At 41.7% G+C, this 17,222-nt stretch overlaps 1 protein-coding gene across 4 annotated transcripts in view; it reads right to left on the reverse strand.

The window, feature by feature from the left end:
• Positions 1–1,557: 1,557 nt before the first annotated feature.
• The window catches only part of mef2cb (myocyte enhancer factor 2cb), a 72,326-nt gene continuing 56,661 nt past the window's right edge, over positions 1,558–17,222 (reverse strand). For 2 of the 4 annotated variants that reach the window (XM_034118253.1, XM_034118252.1), the window contains 6 exons: positions 14,170–14,350; positions 13,313–13,360; positions 7,962–8,134; positions 6,511–6,640; positions 5,980–6,115; positions 1,558–5,717 (listed from right to left, as the gene is read on the reverse strand). In XM_034118253.1, coding sequence (XP_033974144.1) covers positions 5,375–5,717; positions 5,980–6,115; positions 6,511–6,640; positions 7,962–8,134; positions 13,313–13,360; positions 14,170–14,350 — 1,011 coding nt within the window. In that variant the 3' untranslated portion in view covers positions 1,558–5,374. The remainder of the gene's footprint in view (positions 5,718–5,979; positions 6,116–6,510; positions 6,641–7,961; positions 8,135–13,312; positions 13,361–14,169; positions 14,351–17,222) is intronic. The other 2 variants (XM_034118254.1, XM_034118255.1) reach the window with 2 other exon arrangements.

Genomic DNA, 17,222 nt, shown 5'->3' on the forward strand with positions numbered 1-17,222 from the left:
TTTCTCCACATCTGAGGTGTTTCGCCAAAGATTGGTCAGATGCTATGTTTGCCGGTTAAAACGGGGACGTATCTGAACTTTCTAGAAATTGTGAGAACTGCTGTCACAATCGATTATTTCTGACAGATAATAAATTATAATTTGACTCCATCGGCTGTATCAGTCTTCTTCACCACAGGCTACTGAATTTAACCCTTCAAATAATTGAGAAGCTTAATCTACTAGAGGAGGGGACTTCATGCAGTGCGGCCTAATGAAAACCTGCAAAAACGCAAAACATTAACCTGGAAGACCCATAAAGGAATCATAATAGGCTACTGCAGGAATATTGACAAGATAAAAATACTATACCATAAAAGACCATAAAACTCAATGTTTAATAGCATATACACGGATCCCTATCGGAATACTGCAGTGCATATTACAGCACATTACATGTACCGTTACTGTAATGTCATCAACTATTGAGGAACGTAAATCATAGAGCGTTTATTAACATTATATTGTTTTGACTGCAGCCTGCTGTTGAATGTTAAAGGCTTTAATTTAAATGATTATTTCGTTATCTCTCGTTATTTCGTGCACAAGTGTAATGATAGAGACACGCGTCTGTGTGTGTTTCGTTACAATCATTTCGAGGTAAGTTAATAGATTAAATTGGGTTGAATCCACTCCTTTGATGCAACGTTATCACTCCTATTTTTCTTCAATTTTCGCGTCTTTAAAAAAGAAGAATCGACGTCCAGAGGCTCTATATCCGGACTCTGATCATACATACCCTTTAGGGCCTTTAATACATTCGGTCTTTCTTTCAGAAAATGTAATTGTATTTAATTCAATTGTAAGATTCGCAAATAGACAAAACAAATCGAGAGTTTATTTGGATGTTTTGAAAGATAACATGTCTTGACTGTGTTGCTTTTAGTCTACAATAAACATTTGAAATGAATCATTGATGATGAAACAAAAAAAGGTTTGAATGTTTTATCATCCTACAGCTTTGGCTCCATTTGCAGGTGTCTTAACACACTTTTCGTTTAAAATGATTCAATATAATGAACCGGATTTATTCAGATAAACAAACACACGGGGCTCATGAGTTTCTAAAGGCCTATGTGTAACGAACTCGAAAATTATTTGAAAGACAAACTTATCCTCAAGCTTGGTTGGTCTTCGGAGGAGTCAGCATGCAGGATAATTATTTCAATTGGTCTTTAAAACATTTACTATCTAAGACCCTAACAAAAAAGCCCCTTACCATCATTAATAGTTACAATATAGCAGAGAAACTTCGTAAAACAAAAGAGTAAGAACAGCTCGCTATCGAATTTCTGTTTGCTTGTTTTTATCTTTATCCACTACTTGAATGAAAAAAAATTAAACATTTGATGATTGCCATTATTATTAATATGCAGTTCTTTACAGTTCCACTACAGTTTCTTTGCATTAAAAAGTGCCACACTGTGAAAATTACGTTTTTATTCGATATTTTCTATTTCTCTTTTTAATTCTGGAACTCAAGATTGTCCTGTAGCAGGCCTTGACCATTTGAATGTGTGTGTTCAGGGATTTTTATTTTTTATTTTTTACATCTCTTTAAAATAGGAGCAGCACACTGTTTGCATTGTTTATGAACATGTTTTTCCCTGTGAATGTGTGTTGTCTGAGGAATAATGTAACACTGAGAAATATAATGCTACTGAATGTTAAGTGAGATAAACCTTTGCTTTAAATGTCAAATAAATGTCTTCAGTATGAATACTTATGTCAAAATGTCATTACTTTTAAATGTAAATGGGAAGAAGCAAATGTACAAAATATGCTGTTGTCATTATTTCAATATCATAAAATGTCTCCTATTGTAAGGCTGCCATGTGTCAACATGCAGACAGAACTTTGTTTATGTTCTTGGTTTATACAGTTGCCATTAGTTGGAGATGCATGCAGAAACAAGTCACACACAATGAATTCACACCAAGTCACATCAGGATAACTAAGAAAGCCAGTAACTTTACTGAAATCTCTGCAAAATACAAATAGCCTTTCCCTCCAGCAGAGCAGATTTTGTTTTTCATCCCCATACGTTTTCACTACATACAGCTGAATCAAGTCCCTTGAGTTACAGAGATGTGGATTTAATTTAATACCATCTTAGTCTCAAGTGGCGACAAAGGCCAGCTTATGCCGCTAAAAGCCGCTCTTGCGTTCCAGAAAACCTTAGCTCCAACCTCCCCATTTTCAGGTTTATACAAGCTACATTTGATACTACAGACTGACTTTTTAAGCATTTTAACATATTACCTTTTAAAGAAAAAAACTTTTTTTTGAGCTTTCGAATACAACTTAAATAAACCACAAACACAGTGGAGCAACAAAGAATCCCATGTGAATGTAGGGACCTCAAGCAATGTTATTACATGGTTATTACACATGGCTGTACAGGTCTCCCCCTTTAATCAAAAACATCAGCTGAGGTACTGCTTGTGTCACTTCTGAGGTACCAACATTGAATCTATTATAAGAATGACAAAGAACCACTGATCAACAGGTGATGAAAAATAACGCCTTTAAATTTAACAAACACAAGAAGAAGAAAAAACAGATATAAAGACAAGTTTTCTCTGTGTCTTTGGTTAAACTTATTGTCAAAACGACAGTACTCTAATCAACCATCAGGACATGTTGGTATATTTTGAATCCATTATCAAGTAGCATGACAATTTGTGTGGTGTGTTTTGATCGAGTGGACAGCAAGCAAGCGATTCACATGATTCTAAATGATTCAGTTGATTTTCAGTAAATTACAAATTGTAGAAACAAAATAGATTTTTTAATATAACCTTTTCATTGCACAGGGAGACAAATGAGCAACACAACAGGTACATTACTGTGGTTGGTATAAGATCTAAAGCTACGTTTTTATGACTGAGATTGAACTGTGAAACCAATTGTACATTTGAGCAAATTCTTTTATTGTCTTGTTTCAATGCTTGCAAAAACCATAAATGAATGTGAAAATAAAAGTTGGGTTTACAACAAAGAAATGCCACTGGCTTTGGTTTGTCCACACTTATGCTGCCTGAAACATCATGTTTATTTTTTTCTCAACCTTTTTGTATTGAATAAAAAAAAAGAGAAGAACACCATAGAGGCTCTGCCCCTGTTTGACTACACAGACTGTATACAGTAACAACATAGTGAACCTGCATGAAATATGCACACAGAAAGATTATAACACTTAAGTGACAGCAGATACGGGAGTGGGAGGCAGAGAGATATGTGGATAGTTTCATTGTTTAAAAAAGAGAAATCAAACAGCTATTTATTTAAAATAAACAATTGTGCTTCTTTCATACCAGCATGATCAATCTGTCCTTGTGTATCTGACGCTGAGCTGTTATGTGACATTTGGTAAATGATGTGGAGCCCTGTTTTGAAGACTGGAACACGAGGAGTCACAGGACGACGTCAAATCAAATTAGGTTTGCAAATGATGGGGATAATTAATCACAATGCACTTTGCTAAATTATATTACATGATTCAAAATGAATGTTGTATACATTTGATCTCGGCTTGTGCAACATCTCAAGTGGTAAAGATTTAAGATGGAACTGAACATCGCTAACGTCAAAATCATGTTTGATGAGATTAAATATATTAAATTATATAATTCAAGTTAAGAATGAAATATCTGATGCATTCAAATGCATCTATACATGGACGAAGGGTGGGTCATATCTCCTCATCAGTGTGACAATCATGTACATCATGTGTCTACATTTATTTCTGTGTCGTCCCCAGTTCCAGTCTCGTGACATTTCCCACTAACAGGTTGTGTTTTAGCATTCAGGCCTGTCTTTCCTCCGTCACACAAACCCTGGCAATGCTTTCCAGCTGGTTTTTAAGGTTAGACTAAATACACGCCTGAACAGCACTGCTCAGGGCTCAAATTAAACAAACCAGACAACATGTGCAACTGCACATAGAAACTCCACTAAGAAACCAACCAAAATCATTAGTATATATATTTATATATTAGAAAGCTATACACAAGCATGTTAATTTCACAGATTTTTTTTTAAAAGAATCTTAATATTACCATTATTATATATAATTAGAAATACACGTTTAAAAACAAACCTCTACAAAGATAAAACAGTTCAGCAAAGCATTGGATCTCAGTCTGTTTTTCATGGCTTAGGACTGCGGAGCCCTGTCATTTCCCCTCTGGGCGAACTATCCATCTCTTATTAGCAAAGCTATCAAAAACACATTCTGGCTTATAGAAACTACAAAAAGCCACAAAAATGCTTTGCATTGTATTCCTTTCATATGAAAATATAAGCAAGTGTATCGTACAATTGTTTTTTATTTTGTTTTACTTTTTTTGTTTATTAATACTGAATATTAATACTAGATCCAGAGTTTTCTTGATTACACTAACGAGGCTCTTAGATCAAAGGGTGGTCCTCACTCAGCTCCGTTCTTTAATGGGAGCGCTAAAATGATCAACGGTTCCACACGTCTAGCATTGGGTCTGCCTGTTTACCTGTACAATCCTTCAAATGTTGCATAATAGCTTTTCATTTAGTGAGTAAATAAATCTTGTAATGTCTGGCAACTTTTGACCCCTGCCCTTCCCCCCTTGACCCTCTATTTACATAAATACGTTGAACCTGCAACATGACATCATCTAATGTTAACACACATTTTTGCAAGGGAGAACTGCAGAGAAGGTATATAGCAATGAAACCAACACTGTACACATGTACTGTTTGTCCAAATCAAGTGCTAAGGTGTTTTCCATTGGACACACTCACTCTCAAGGTAATTCGTTTTTTTTTTGTTTTTTTTTCTCTAGTCACTGATATATCGCTGAGGCAAAGTGTAAGTACGTTTTATGAAACAGAGTACCTGACTATTTTTTTGTTTATTTGTTGATATGCATATATATATATACACACACGTGTAAGGATATATGCATACGTGATTCTTTTTAGCCACACACAATACAATTTATGCATAGTTCCCCAACAAAAATACCCCAAGATCCCATCCCAACCAACACCGACCCTCCCCTAAAACCCCCATTACAACACCCCACTGGTTTATATAATGTCAATATGTATAGCACACACACTCAGCAAAAAGAAAAGAAAAAAGGAAAAGAAATTACAAACATATTTTAGAAAAGGGCTGTCCCTTTTCTTTCCTTCAGCGTTAAATAGATAAAAGGAGGGAGGCCATGGGGTCGGGTGGTGGGTGGCTTGTGATATCCAGGAAGAGGAGGGAGCTGACGTGGGGGCATCGTAGCGCTGCGTTGTCGGGGGGCTCAGGGCAACTCGGGGCATTGCCGGGGAGAGGACAGGGCTATCATGTGGCCCATCCTTCTGACATGCGCACCCGTTTGATGGAGGGGCTCTCGCGCTCGTCCAGGGAGGGCCGGGCCAGTCCCAGAGGGGAGTGGAACTCATTCCTGTGCTCATCACGGTCGCTGCCCTCATGGGAGCTGCTACAACTGCTCAGGCTATCAACAGGGGAGCGTCCCGAGTCCAGGCGGGAAGAGGGGTTCTGGGGTTGTGGCACCCCACCGTAGCACCCCGTGCTGCTGGTGCGATCTCTAGGAGGAGAAACAGGTTCGGACTTGATGTGCAGGCTTTGAGCAGAGGGCAGGGAGAGATTTGAACCCTGACATAAGTGAGAGTTAGAGCAATTTCTGTAGGAAGGAAAGGAAAAGGGGTTACAGAGTTATAGAGCAAGAAACAGAGTGATTTCAAAGTCAGTCTGTCGCACGCAAACATGCATGCAGGCGCAAACACACACACACAGACACACAAACACTCGTATTCATGAAAACAAGGAGGTGTCATATTTGTGTTGGACCTTGCAAGTGAAAGTGAAACAGTGAAGGACTCTTGATGTGTCAATCATGCATTTCACAACAACACAACACCTCAAATTAAGTTCAATGCACTCACCCTAGCTGGCCGAGGGCTGAATGCTGCATGTTCTGAAGGTGTTGCTGTTGCCATCCGCTCATTGAGCCGAGGTGAAGGGAGCTGCCGCTGTTGAAGCCAGACAGGGAGGACAAGTCTGCGCTATTCAGGGAATACTCTGTGTACAAACAACGAGGAGAAAGGAAGAGGATGATGAAGATTAGAGGTTGTTCGAAGAAGTTTAAGTAAGGTAGCAAAGAGAATGCAGCTCTGATAAATGCTGCTGTGATTGGTGTGACAATAACACCCTCTGCTGTCAGAGCGCTGTATAACACTTTTGTATAACACTTTTGGGAAGTGGTTTCAAAAGCAGCACATATACTGTATAATGAAATGAAATCACACATTTTACACATCTCAAAATAAATTAAATGTTTTGTGTTTAATGGTATACAACAGGCTTACTTTAACTTATTTTAATTATCTAAAAATAAATCAAAGCTTATTACAGTGAATGTGTTTAATGGACACATTTGAAATGAAAGTGTATGAAGATGTAAAAACAGTACATACCGGTACCATAAGAAGTAGAGATGGCAGATGGGTAACCACCCATGCCTTGTCCTGGTAGAGTTGGAGTTGCTACTGATACCACTGGGGTGGCCAATGACTGAGCAGACTGGGAGTTGTTTATTCTCTGGTTCTGTGAACAAGAGAGATGGGAGAGGCTTTAAAACACAAAGTCAACTCCCAGACTAAACAAACAGAAAACTACATAAACCAAGAAAGTTCTTTTCCCTTTCATTTCTTTCTTTTACTCAACAGATGCTGAGAGAATGAATGTGAAGCCAACTTCAGGGGAAATTAATCACTTGACATGCGGCACGGCTGAACCCTGCCAACCCTATCATTTACCACCCTTTCCGAGGGCCCACTGTCGCTATAGTAACACCATTGGTCTCCAAGGCAACGCAGGGTAGCGACGGTAAGGGAGAGGCAATTTACTTTAGCAGAGGGGAGGGTTTGGCAGAAAATAATGGAGGTTTGATGCAAAATGACTCTTTTGTCGTCCTTCATTTGTACATTCTGAGTAATAAAAACTTTGAGCTGTACGTGTGCGGTGCAAGACTCAGTCGGGAAGATAGAATTAAGGAAGGGAGGAGTAGATACACAAGGGCTGAGGCAGAAAAGAGGCCAGGCTGCTTTTACTCTGACTCTCCACTGGATGGCACTGTGCCCTCACAGAATGTAGTGAGAGGTGACATTGGAGCCTTCAGCAGAGTCAGCAAGAATAAAGGTGAAAGTAACTCTGATTTTCAAAAGAAAACTGTATCTAGCTCTAATCATCTCAGAAGTGATGGAAAAATCTAGTGTGAATCAAGACGTCAGACTTAGATGACAGCAATACTCTCAGTTCTATGAGGCATACTCTCGATAACCAGTTTCTCCTTTCCAATTTGTAATTTGTTTTAAACTCTAAATCTGAGTGGCAGTCTGACTTACCAATAGCAGGTCCAAATCCTCAGACTGACGGCATTAAAAGGGGAGGGTAATACATTCAAATTAGTGAGTGAGAAAATAGAAGTGTTGGACCTAAGGAGCTGCTATAGGTTTTAGTCAAACGGAAATACAAATACCGCAGCGAGGATGCTAGAAACAATTGTAACTTTACTAACTTAAAGCATATAAGTGGAAAGAGATGAAGGGAAAATATCAGGGTCTAATATATAAGAAATCACAGACACACACAGACACAGCGGAGGAAACATATCTGACAGTATATCAGACATGGGCCAAATGTATTTTTTGTTAGTTTAAGAAGCTGCCCAGGCACATGACAAAAAAAATGTGCCAAAAGTCCATCTTATCACAAACATAACCTCATCAACCCAAGTCTGATATGAGGAGATGAAAGCAGCGGAGGCGATATGAAAGGAAATCAACAATAGCACACAAAAATAAAGACCCCCCATAGATAGGGAAGATATACAGTAGGGAAATGAAAAGAGGGAGAGATTACTCACGATGGAGGGCATGTTGTTCTTGACGCCAGGGGGGATGAGCACACGTAGGTCAGGTTTGCGGTTGTTCATGCCTAAGTTCATGGGCGGGGGAGACTTAGCCTGCATGTTCTTGTTCATGCCACCAGGAGAGACCAGCAGACCGGGCGAGTTGCGGTGATTCCCATATCCATTTCCTAAAAAAGTCAATAAAGGTTGGGGAGAAAGAGACAAAGAATCATTAAATACTTTAAAGATAAATTAACCAAAGACCCATCTATATGTTATAAACTTGTTACAAAAGTTTAATGCTGGAAACTCTAATGAAGAACTACAGAAATCAAGTTACACCTCGTGCTCCGTTTCAGTGTTTCCGTCTCATCTCCACTTCCTGTGGTAGACATTTTATAATCTCAGACTAAAGAGACCAGGAGTTGTAAATGGTGTGTCATGAAAGTGGAGCTAGTTGGCGGGGCATATAGTCAAACAAGCGTATTGCTTTTGCCTTGATGATCACCGCTGTTTGCTAGGCAGACATACAATGAAGGCACCCACTTAAGGGGACCTCACCCTCCACCTCTGTCACTGTCAGTTAAGGCTACATGTGCCCTGCAACAGCCAGCAAATTGTGTAAAAACATCTAATTATGGCTAGCAAGACCACAGAGGGATGGGACCCATCATTTGGCCATCAGAGCTAAACACACGTGTGGTTCTCTGAGACAAAGACCCTGCCTTGGGGTTGCCACCAGAACTGCATTCCCCTAAATACGGAGGGCCCAGTGCAGCACCCATTTCCTCCTAACAACCGGTGGGGCGTAATCCCAGCAACATCATTAAAACAAACTAAGAGTAGAGCATTCTTGCAAGCAACATAGTCTTTGTTTCTAACCCAATCCCACAGGCTGTTTTTTCCCTTCCTTCTGCTTCCTTCTTCCAAGGGGTAGAACACAGGGCACTGTGTGGACGTTCCCACTTGAAAGACGGGCAGGAATTATACGTTAGACATAAATGAATTTCCTAATCATATACTCCAGGGGAAAATGAGTCGCAGATGTCTTCCTGGGCAATTTCCCTCGCTGATCTTTGTTTAATTTGAGAGCGAGGTTTTTGTTGTTTGGAAATGAAAAGTCTCAAAAGCTCAATTTGAACAATCTGAAGAGTAAACGACCGCTAGCGGTGAGAGAAAATGAGGCCGTCTGACAGAAAACGAGAAAAACAGTGTGTGACTGCTGGAGTGTGTACATACACACACTAGCAGTCACTCGAGCAGTTCCTCTGCTGGCATGTGTGATGTGTGAGACATAGAAGTTGGTGTTAACAACACAGACTTTGTCCTTATTGTATGTTAGACTTTATAAAATGTTGCATGTGCATGATTCTACATAAGCATCATTTTTCTGTCACACTGAGTGCCCATAAGCACGGTGCGACTTGAGACTCTATGAGACATTCTGTATGACTGCTTATACGCAAGCCATGCATTTGGATGCACATGTGTGTTTTGTATTGGACCCTCTTAGTTCCAGTGTCAATCTCACATTAGCTAAGAGGCAGCTGCCTCTTCAGTTTTCCCGCTCTCTCATTCTCATGGCTGGCCCTTTGTGGGATCGAGTGGGTGCATGTGGAGATAGATGAATAAGACCTCACACACACATAAAACACACACACACAGCACACATACACACACTTTAGTAAATAACCCAGCAGGAAGTACATCAGTGTTTCTGTACAAATGAATACAGATGACTGAGCTATAGAGAGACATTTATACACACTTTGGTCGAGATGACACGGACTTCATCTCAGTGACAGTTAATCAGACATCTGTGTATTGCCACCCTGTGAAGAGGGCTGCAGTCCAGTCAATTATCTGCTAGATGACTATGATCATGAGTGGCATAGGCCAGTCCCTAAGCACTTCAAAAGTAAAATCATTGGCTAATTAAGGAAATGCAGACTGAAATCTTTTTGTACTGTAGCTTGATCACTCTGATTTTGAAGACAGTTGCATTCAATTCGATTCATTTGCTCGAGTATCACACCAGCGGAGGACATGATATCCAGAGTTAATTTACACTCTGCTTCTCTAATGCGACTTTGCACGGTGGAGCTGTGGCACAGGCTGGCGTCAACCGTTTACAGGAAGTACCAAAATTAAACACAGCACAGCCTTTAGTCTATTTTGCTGCTGCATAAAGATCACACATAGAGATCGACATCAGATCTGTGATTCAGATACACAGCATTTAGCTATTTCTGAGGTGTGGAGGGGACATCTGAGGTGAAGATGTCACTATACTGTAGGTGCCATGGTTACAACCATCGCACTTCGAAAGCCATGTGTTTGACAAGCCACCCCTAGTCTTCATCCTCCCACTGTCACACACACACACACACACACACACACACACACACACACACACACACACACACACACACACACACACACACACACACACACACACACACACACACACACACACACACACACACACACACACACACACACACACACACACACACACACACACACACACACACACACACGGAGGAGAGGTGTGGTTAAACTCATGTACATTTTACTGTTACTGAACAAATTACTGATGTCCTGTTGTGGTCTAACAGGCGTGCTCCATTCTATTCCCCATACACACACACTCTTCCGTTGCGGTTTGGCCAAACGTGCATTCAACCCTGAATTCTCCAACTGAACTAAGGTGTCACGCTCACGCTTACAACTTGTACAGTTGGTGTGAGGTGCTGCCAAGATTGAGAAACACATTGTTTGATCTACTGAGCCTGACTTGTTGTCAGTTCTTCTATGTATGCTTTTTAGCTTGTGTTTCTGAGTTATTTTGACCGGAGATGTCATAAAGATGTAGCTTGAATGGAACTCATTTGAGGGAGTAATTGGTGTGTGAACAAGGTGAGAGGTGACAAGAGGTTCTTGTTAATTTCTCGCAGTGCTTTGGTGAGCAGAGTGCTGATCGGAGCATAGATGACAGCTGCATAATTGCACAAATGAAGGTGGGAGGTTTCTACAAGCTAGGGCCTTGGTCCAGACTTTTCTCCTTCACTCACTTTCTGTCTCTTCCCTCACTTCACACTCTCTTCTAGCCAGTAAAGGAGATGACAGATTGAACACATACAGTATATAAATGAGCGGACTTGCGCCTGCACGTATACACTTCTCATAATATTTCCATAGAAGAGACATGATGACTCAGCCTTTCAGTAACATGCCCCATTTCCAATGGACTGGAATTACCTAGGGACCTTGTGTGATTTAGACTTTACCAGTATGTCGGGATTTTGCACAGGATAAACAAAAAGCCTGTGTCTTAATTCATTTGACTTGCCACATCGGAGGATTATCAACAGATAGGATTGAAACATAGTCATATTCATGCTCATGCTGCAATGAAAACGAACATGGGAAGTTGAGTACAGGACATTCAAGTACTGCTCTGGGACATTTAAAAACTAATTCAGTTTGTGTCACAACTTGTGAAACAGCCTGAAGCCATTTGCACTGTTCTCACAAATGTGGAAAATATGACTCCATGTCGCCATACATTATAGTTACATGAGCCTGTAGAATTGTCCCTTTAAAAAGCCATCAAATCTCATATAATCCTACTTCATCAATGTTATCCCAGCGAAAGGAAAATAATAGGGGAATATTTTATGGACACAGATAACATATAAAACTGTTGTTTACTCAGTTGACCTGTGTTTGGTTTAATTTGGTAGCTGTGGAATTATAACTTTACAACTTCAAGACATTGCAGATTCTTACTGGACTAAGACATCAATTAATTCTAAAATCCTTACGGACTACATGAGGACCCCATGTAATGCTAAATACATGTGTGTTGGGCTTAAAGAGCTGTAATCTTTGCTCTTCACTCTCTCTTTAGAGACAGTGGAACCATGACTAAGGCACAAAGGAGGTGTTGTGTGTATATGCATGTCTGAACCACACACTCATACACACTTCTACAGAAACACACACAAAAGGCATCATCTTCCTATGCCACTTGGGCCACGACACTTAAGACACTCAAACACGAGCCAGACAGCAGCTACTTATACAATCATTTTATCAAAACTTACAGTGGAGAGAAGAGGAACATTAAAACAGCCTTTGTGGTGCCACAGTGGCTGGGCCACCTCACACTGAGTCACTTAGAGGAACATCATTAAAATGGCTGACCAAGTTCACAGAACACTTCCATCTGTGTTTCCCCAGTGTTTCCTCTTTGCACACATGCCTCCACCATCAGTGGATATTCATCACTGGGGTTCCCCCCTCCCCACACTCTCTTTCTCTCCCCCCTAGATGAGATTTAAGAGAGCTTTGAATGGAATCTTTTAGCTCCCACATGACTCTCTCTCCACGCCGTGTTTTTTGCTGCTGCTGAGCGACGCGCCGCTCACAGAGCGCCTCTGTTCCTTCAACACGGTGACACAAAGGGTACATTTGAAGCATGCTCTGCAGCACGCCGTCGACGGAACACACGCCATAACAAATGGTCCTGTTGTGTGTGTGATGAGCGACCAGACAGAGAAACCAGGCATTGACCCCTTGTGATGGAGCCCTAGGGGCCAGACAAGGCTACCCAGCTGTACCCCTCTGACCCCAACGCTCTCCATTTTCACACTCGGCACTGTACGTAGGCTGTAAAATGTAACCCTTTAATAGGGAGTCTCTTTCCATAAACTTGCGCCTGACATGTCCTTAGGGATGAAAATCCATTGACACACAGAAGCTAACACATACGATTTCTTACACATGTTCCTTAAACATGGGTTGCTCCACTCTCCAAGGGATCATTATGGCGTGGTGAGCCACTCCAAACATTGAATTAATTTAGTTGCAGACATATGCTAGCAGTTACTGAGCAACACGTTTGCGTGTGCTCCAAATGGGAGCTATGGGTGTTGTCATTTTGAATTTACATCTAAATCCAAGATGTGGTAAATATAAAAAGGACGGCTCATCATATAGAAAAACAGAGAATTCAGCTCTACATTCAAAAGTCCATATTTTCGGACTGCACGTCAGTCAATTTGCTGCTTCAGTATTTAGTGTGATTTTATTTCTGTTTCCACACACTTGTTCTACCATTTTATAGCTGAACCCAGGCAGGATGTGTCACAGCCCCAGCACTAGGCAAACATTCCCAGATGAACTCCACGACCACTAACATCAACACATCATGGACAAAATCTCCACTTGGGTTTGGGTTACTATTAGTCATGCATTTTATGGCCCAGAGTGGGTGAGTGGGTGCCATGTGTGTGCGTGGGTGAGTGTATGTGTGTGTGCATATTAGCAGACAACTGTGAGCGAGAAGAGGCCATTCTTACCAGCACTGGTGCCTGCGCCAGTGGTGAGGTCAGCACCCATGAGGCCACCTGAAAGATGAAAGAGATAGGAGAGCAAAAGAGAGAAAACCATTAGAGGATAGACACCCACATAACATCCACTAAGCCTCCTGTCTGTTACCTTGCTGGCCTTTCAGAAGCTAACTCAATTTAATCACAATCCACAGTGTGTGCATGTGCTCGTGTTTGTGTGTCACTATTATACGTGTATGGATACCAGAAGTTATACTCCTTTCCACTCAAACAGTAACACTCTAAGCAACTGGACACTGTGAGTGGATACATTAAGCTACCGTCCAAGAAAAATGATACATTATTATTCTTAAGCCATGTGAGGTGGAAGAGTGGGAGGGTCGAGAACGTGTGCGGTTTGGTGTGGATGCTATGAGCGCCAAAACTCATATTGAGTTTGTGCTACCGCCTCTAACATCCAGTTGTAATGACAGGGTGAGGGTGTGGGCAGCAGCCTTCAGACCAGAGGGAAAGAAAAAGGACTTTGGACAACAATAACAAACCAACAGACCTGATTTGCTTATGTCACCGGCAATTTAAATCCTATACATAGTGCAAAACATCCCATATTTAGAACACTAAATCAACAAGATTCAGGGCAGGGATTTATTATGATATTAAATGTTTACCTTGGTTTGAACAAAATACTGAGCAGGCAATATGTGACTATATATAGGAGGGACTTTGGATTCATTTGCTGCCTTAAGGGGACATATTGTGGGTAGACGTGTGAGTCCATTAGCTAGACAGACAAGGGCACAGATAGACAGATGGGATAACAGCGTGTACATGGGTGCATGAGTGCGGGTGATGCCCTTCTGGGTTACCTGCACTGGGGGGTCTGTGTGTAACTCCGGGGGACATGCTGTTTCTCTGTAGGCCATGGTGCGCAAGTGGCAACAGGTTGTGGTTGCCAAGGGAACCACCAGGATGGCTGTAAATGAGATTGTTCTGGTTGCTAACGGGAATGGACACAGACATGTCATAGTTCGATTGGGGCACGGCCTGCTGAGAGAGAGAGAGAGAGAGAGAGAGAAAAAAAGAAACAGAGAGAAGTTGGATTAGACTAAGGACACTAATGATTGCAGTGAGTGAAAAAGTACAACAAGGCTTTCAAGAAAAGAAATGGACACAGAAAGAGAGAAAGAGACATGACAACTCAGAAACACTCCAGGAACACAAAGGAATTTTAAATTGTTTGACTTTCTACAGTCAAAGCAGTCGAACACAAAAGAAAAAAAGACAGACAGCCAAGTTCAAAAGGACAAATGGACAACTAACAATAGACACGCATAGATGAATTGTACAGAGAACAACTAAAACAAGAACTAAAAATACGAGTGAGCATGGAATTAGGAGGGGAGCACTGAAATTAAAAGGGTAGGCGCCTAGAAAACTCCTCTGAGGTACTCATTTGCCCAGGAGATGATGTATGGGTTGGCAATTGTTTGTCACTCAAACTTGATCTTGATTTGGTAGGCTTCTTTGGATGTTAGATAATATAAATGTATTTTATACCACTGCTACGCTGACGACACCCAATTAATTCTGTCTTTTCCCCGCTCAGAGACCCAGGTCGCCGCACGCATCTCTGCTTGTCTAGCAGACATCTCTCAGTGGATGTCTGCTCACCACCTCAAGCTCAACCTTGACAAGACTGAACTGCTTTTTCTTCCGGGAAAAGAGTGTCCCACCCTTGACCTAACAATCAACATCGGCCCCTCTGTTGTTTCCCCGACTCAGACTGCAAGGAATCTGGGTGTGACCCTAGATAACAACCTGTCCTTCACTGCAAACATCGCTGCTACAACCCGCTGCTGCAGATACACTCTTTACAACATCAGGAGGATACGTCCCCTCCTGACCCAGAAAGCGACGCAGCTTCTGGTCCAGGCTCTCGTCATCTCACGCCCAGACTACTGCAACTCCCTCCTGGCTGGTCTACCTGCATGTGCCATCCGACCTCTGCAGCTCATCCAGAATGCAGCGGCTCGTCTGGTCTTCAACCTTCCAAAATGTTCCCACACCACACCGCTCCTCCGCTCCCTTCACTGGCTTCCAGTAACTGCTAGAATCCACTTCAAGACACTGGTACTAGCGTACCATGCTGTGAATGGATCTGGCCCTTCCTACATCCAGGACATGGTTAAACCATACACCCCAGCACGTGCACTCCGCTCTGCATCGGCCAAACGGCTCGCTGCACCCTCACTGCGAGGGGGACCCAAGTTCCCATCAGCTAAAACACGTCGGTATGCTATCCTGGCTCCAAAATGGTGGAATGAGCTCCCCATTGACAGCAGGACAGCAGAAAGCTTACACATCTTCCGGCGCAGACTGAAAACTCATCTCTCTCGACTCCACTTCGAGCAATAAAATGACTAACAAAGCACTTATATACTAATAAAGGACTGGCTTATCTAAAGCCAGTTGAGTAGCACTTGAAATGTTTTGGCTCTATGAAACCTGATGTACTTATATGATTCTGTTTTCTTCAAGTTTGTATCTTCTTGGTCAAATGCACTTATTGTAAGTCGCTTTGGATAAAAGCGTCAGCTAAATGCAATGTAATGTAATGTAATGTATTTATATATGTTTTTGTTTACTCCTTTTTGAGCCAGTGGAGTCTTTGGGAGATAAATGATCTCTTGTAATTCCTGGACAAACAGCGACATACACAGTTTCCCCCAAAAATATTTTATATGAAGTCCTACACAATGGAAATAGTATAAGACGGGTCCTATGCACTGTAAGGAACTCTTGTTTTCCTCCAAACATGTTGTGACATATTCATTGTCAAGGCAAAAGGATAACCTAAGGAAATATTATGTTGTTGTCACTCATTTATATTTCCCCGAATACTCTCCTGGTTTGTTAGATTAAATCAGAAGGCTATGGTTTACTCAGAGGAAAAGTCAATGGCACCTCATATGTCTGTCTTCCCCTCAGTAAAAAAAGGCTACACTACTTTTGCTAAAGTAGCTTCAACACTGGATAACTGCATGTAATTAGGAATAATTTGTTTTACTGTCACATGGAACTAATGCAAAGTATTAAAGGGTAGACTCAGATCCGTCAGCAGTCTCATCAGCAACATGAGTAGAGGTAGCCTGTCGGCCCCAGGCGTCTAGTTTGTCATGTTTATTGTGTCACTTGGCAGAAGGGCTTAACCTTGGGAGTGCCCTGGAAGTGGTTGATCCTGCATGTTAGCTTTAGGAAGTAGAAAATAGGGCCCTAAATTATTGCCATGTGTCTCAGAGCCATGGAGGGAGCGCATCAGGGGATCATCAGCCCGGCTTATGTGGAAGTGGGATATGTGCCTTATAGCGCTGCTTCGTCGTCTTCAATTTTCTCCCTTTTGCTAATGTTCTTTCTGCAGGCCAAATATTATTTTATTGCGGCGCTGTGAACGTTTCGCTTTTACTGCAACTTTACGAAGCAGTGGGCTAGCCAAACGCTATGGAAGCTTTCTTTTATAACCATTCAAGAGCTGTCTCTGGTTCTGTTTTATTTTCTGAAGACTCTCAGTCATTTCTTCCATCTCGGATTCCTTGTTGGAGATTTTATACCTCATGAATTCCCTATGCAGTGTTTTCTAAGAGTGGGCGAGCTGTCTCTGTGCACACATTTGCGTGCGCACACATCCCTTTTGCTGGTTGTAAGGCCCCCATCTGTAAGCTGTCCTTTAACTGGTGCCATCCTTCCTGTTTTCACTCATCTTCCTCCTCCGCCTCTCCCCACAGTCCCCTCAACAGTCCCCTCAACAGTCCCCTGCAATCCAGAGGCCCAGTGCTTGGCAGCCACCCTGACCACACACTGAACTGCCACTTGTTGTGTGTAGAGTCAACCCCCCCACCCCCGAAAACACCACCACCCCTTC

The sequence above is a fragment of the Trematomus bernacchii genome, unplaced genomic scaffold (genome assembly GCF_902827165.1).
Source record: "Trematomus bernacchii unplaced genomic scaffold, fTreBer1.1, whole genome shotgun sequence".
Classification (NCBI taxonomy): Eukaryota; Metazoa; Chordata; class Actinopteri; order Perciformes; family Nototheniidae; genus Trematomus; species Trematomus bernacchii.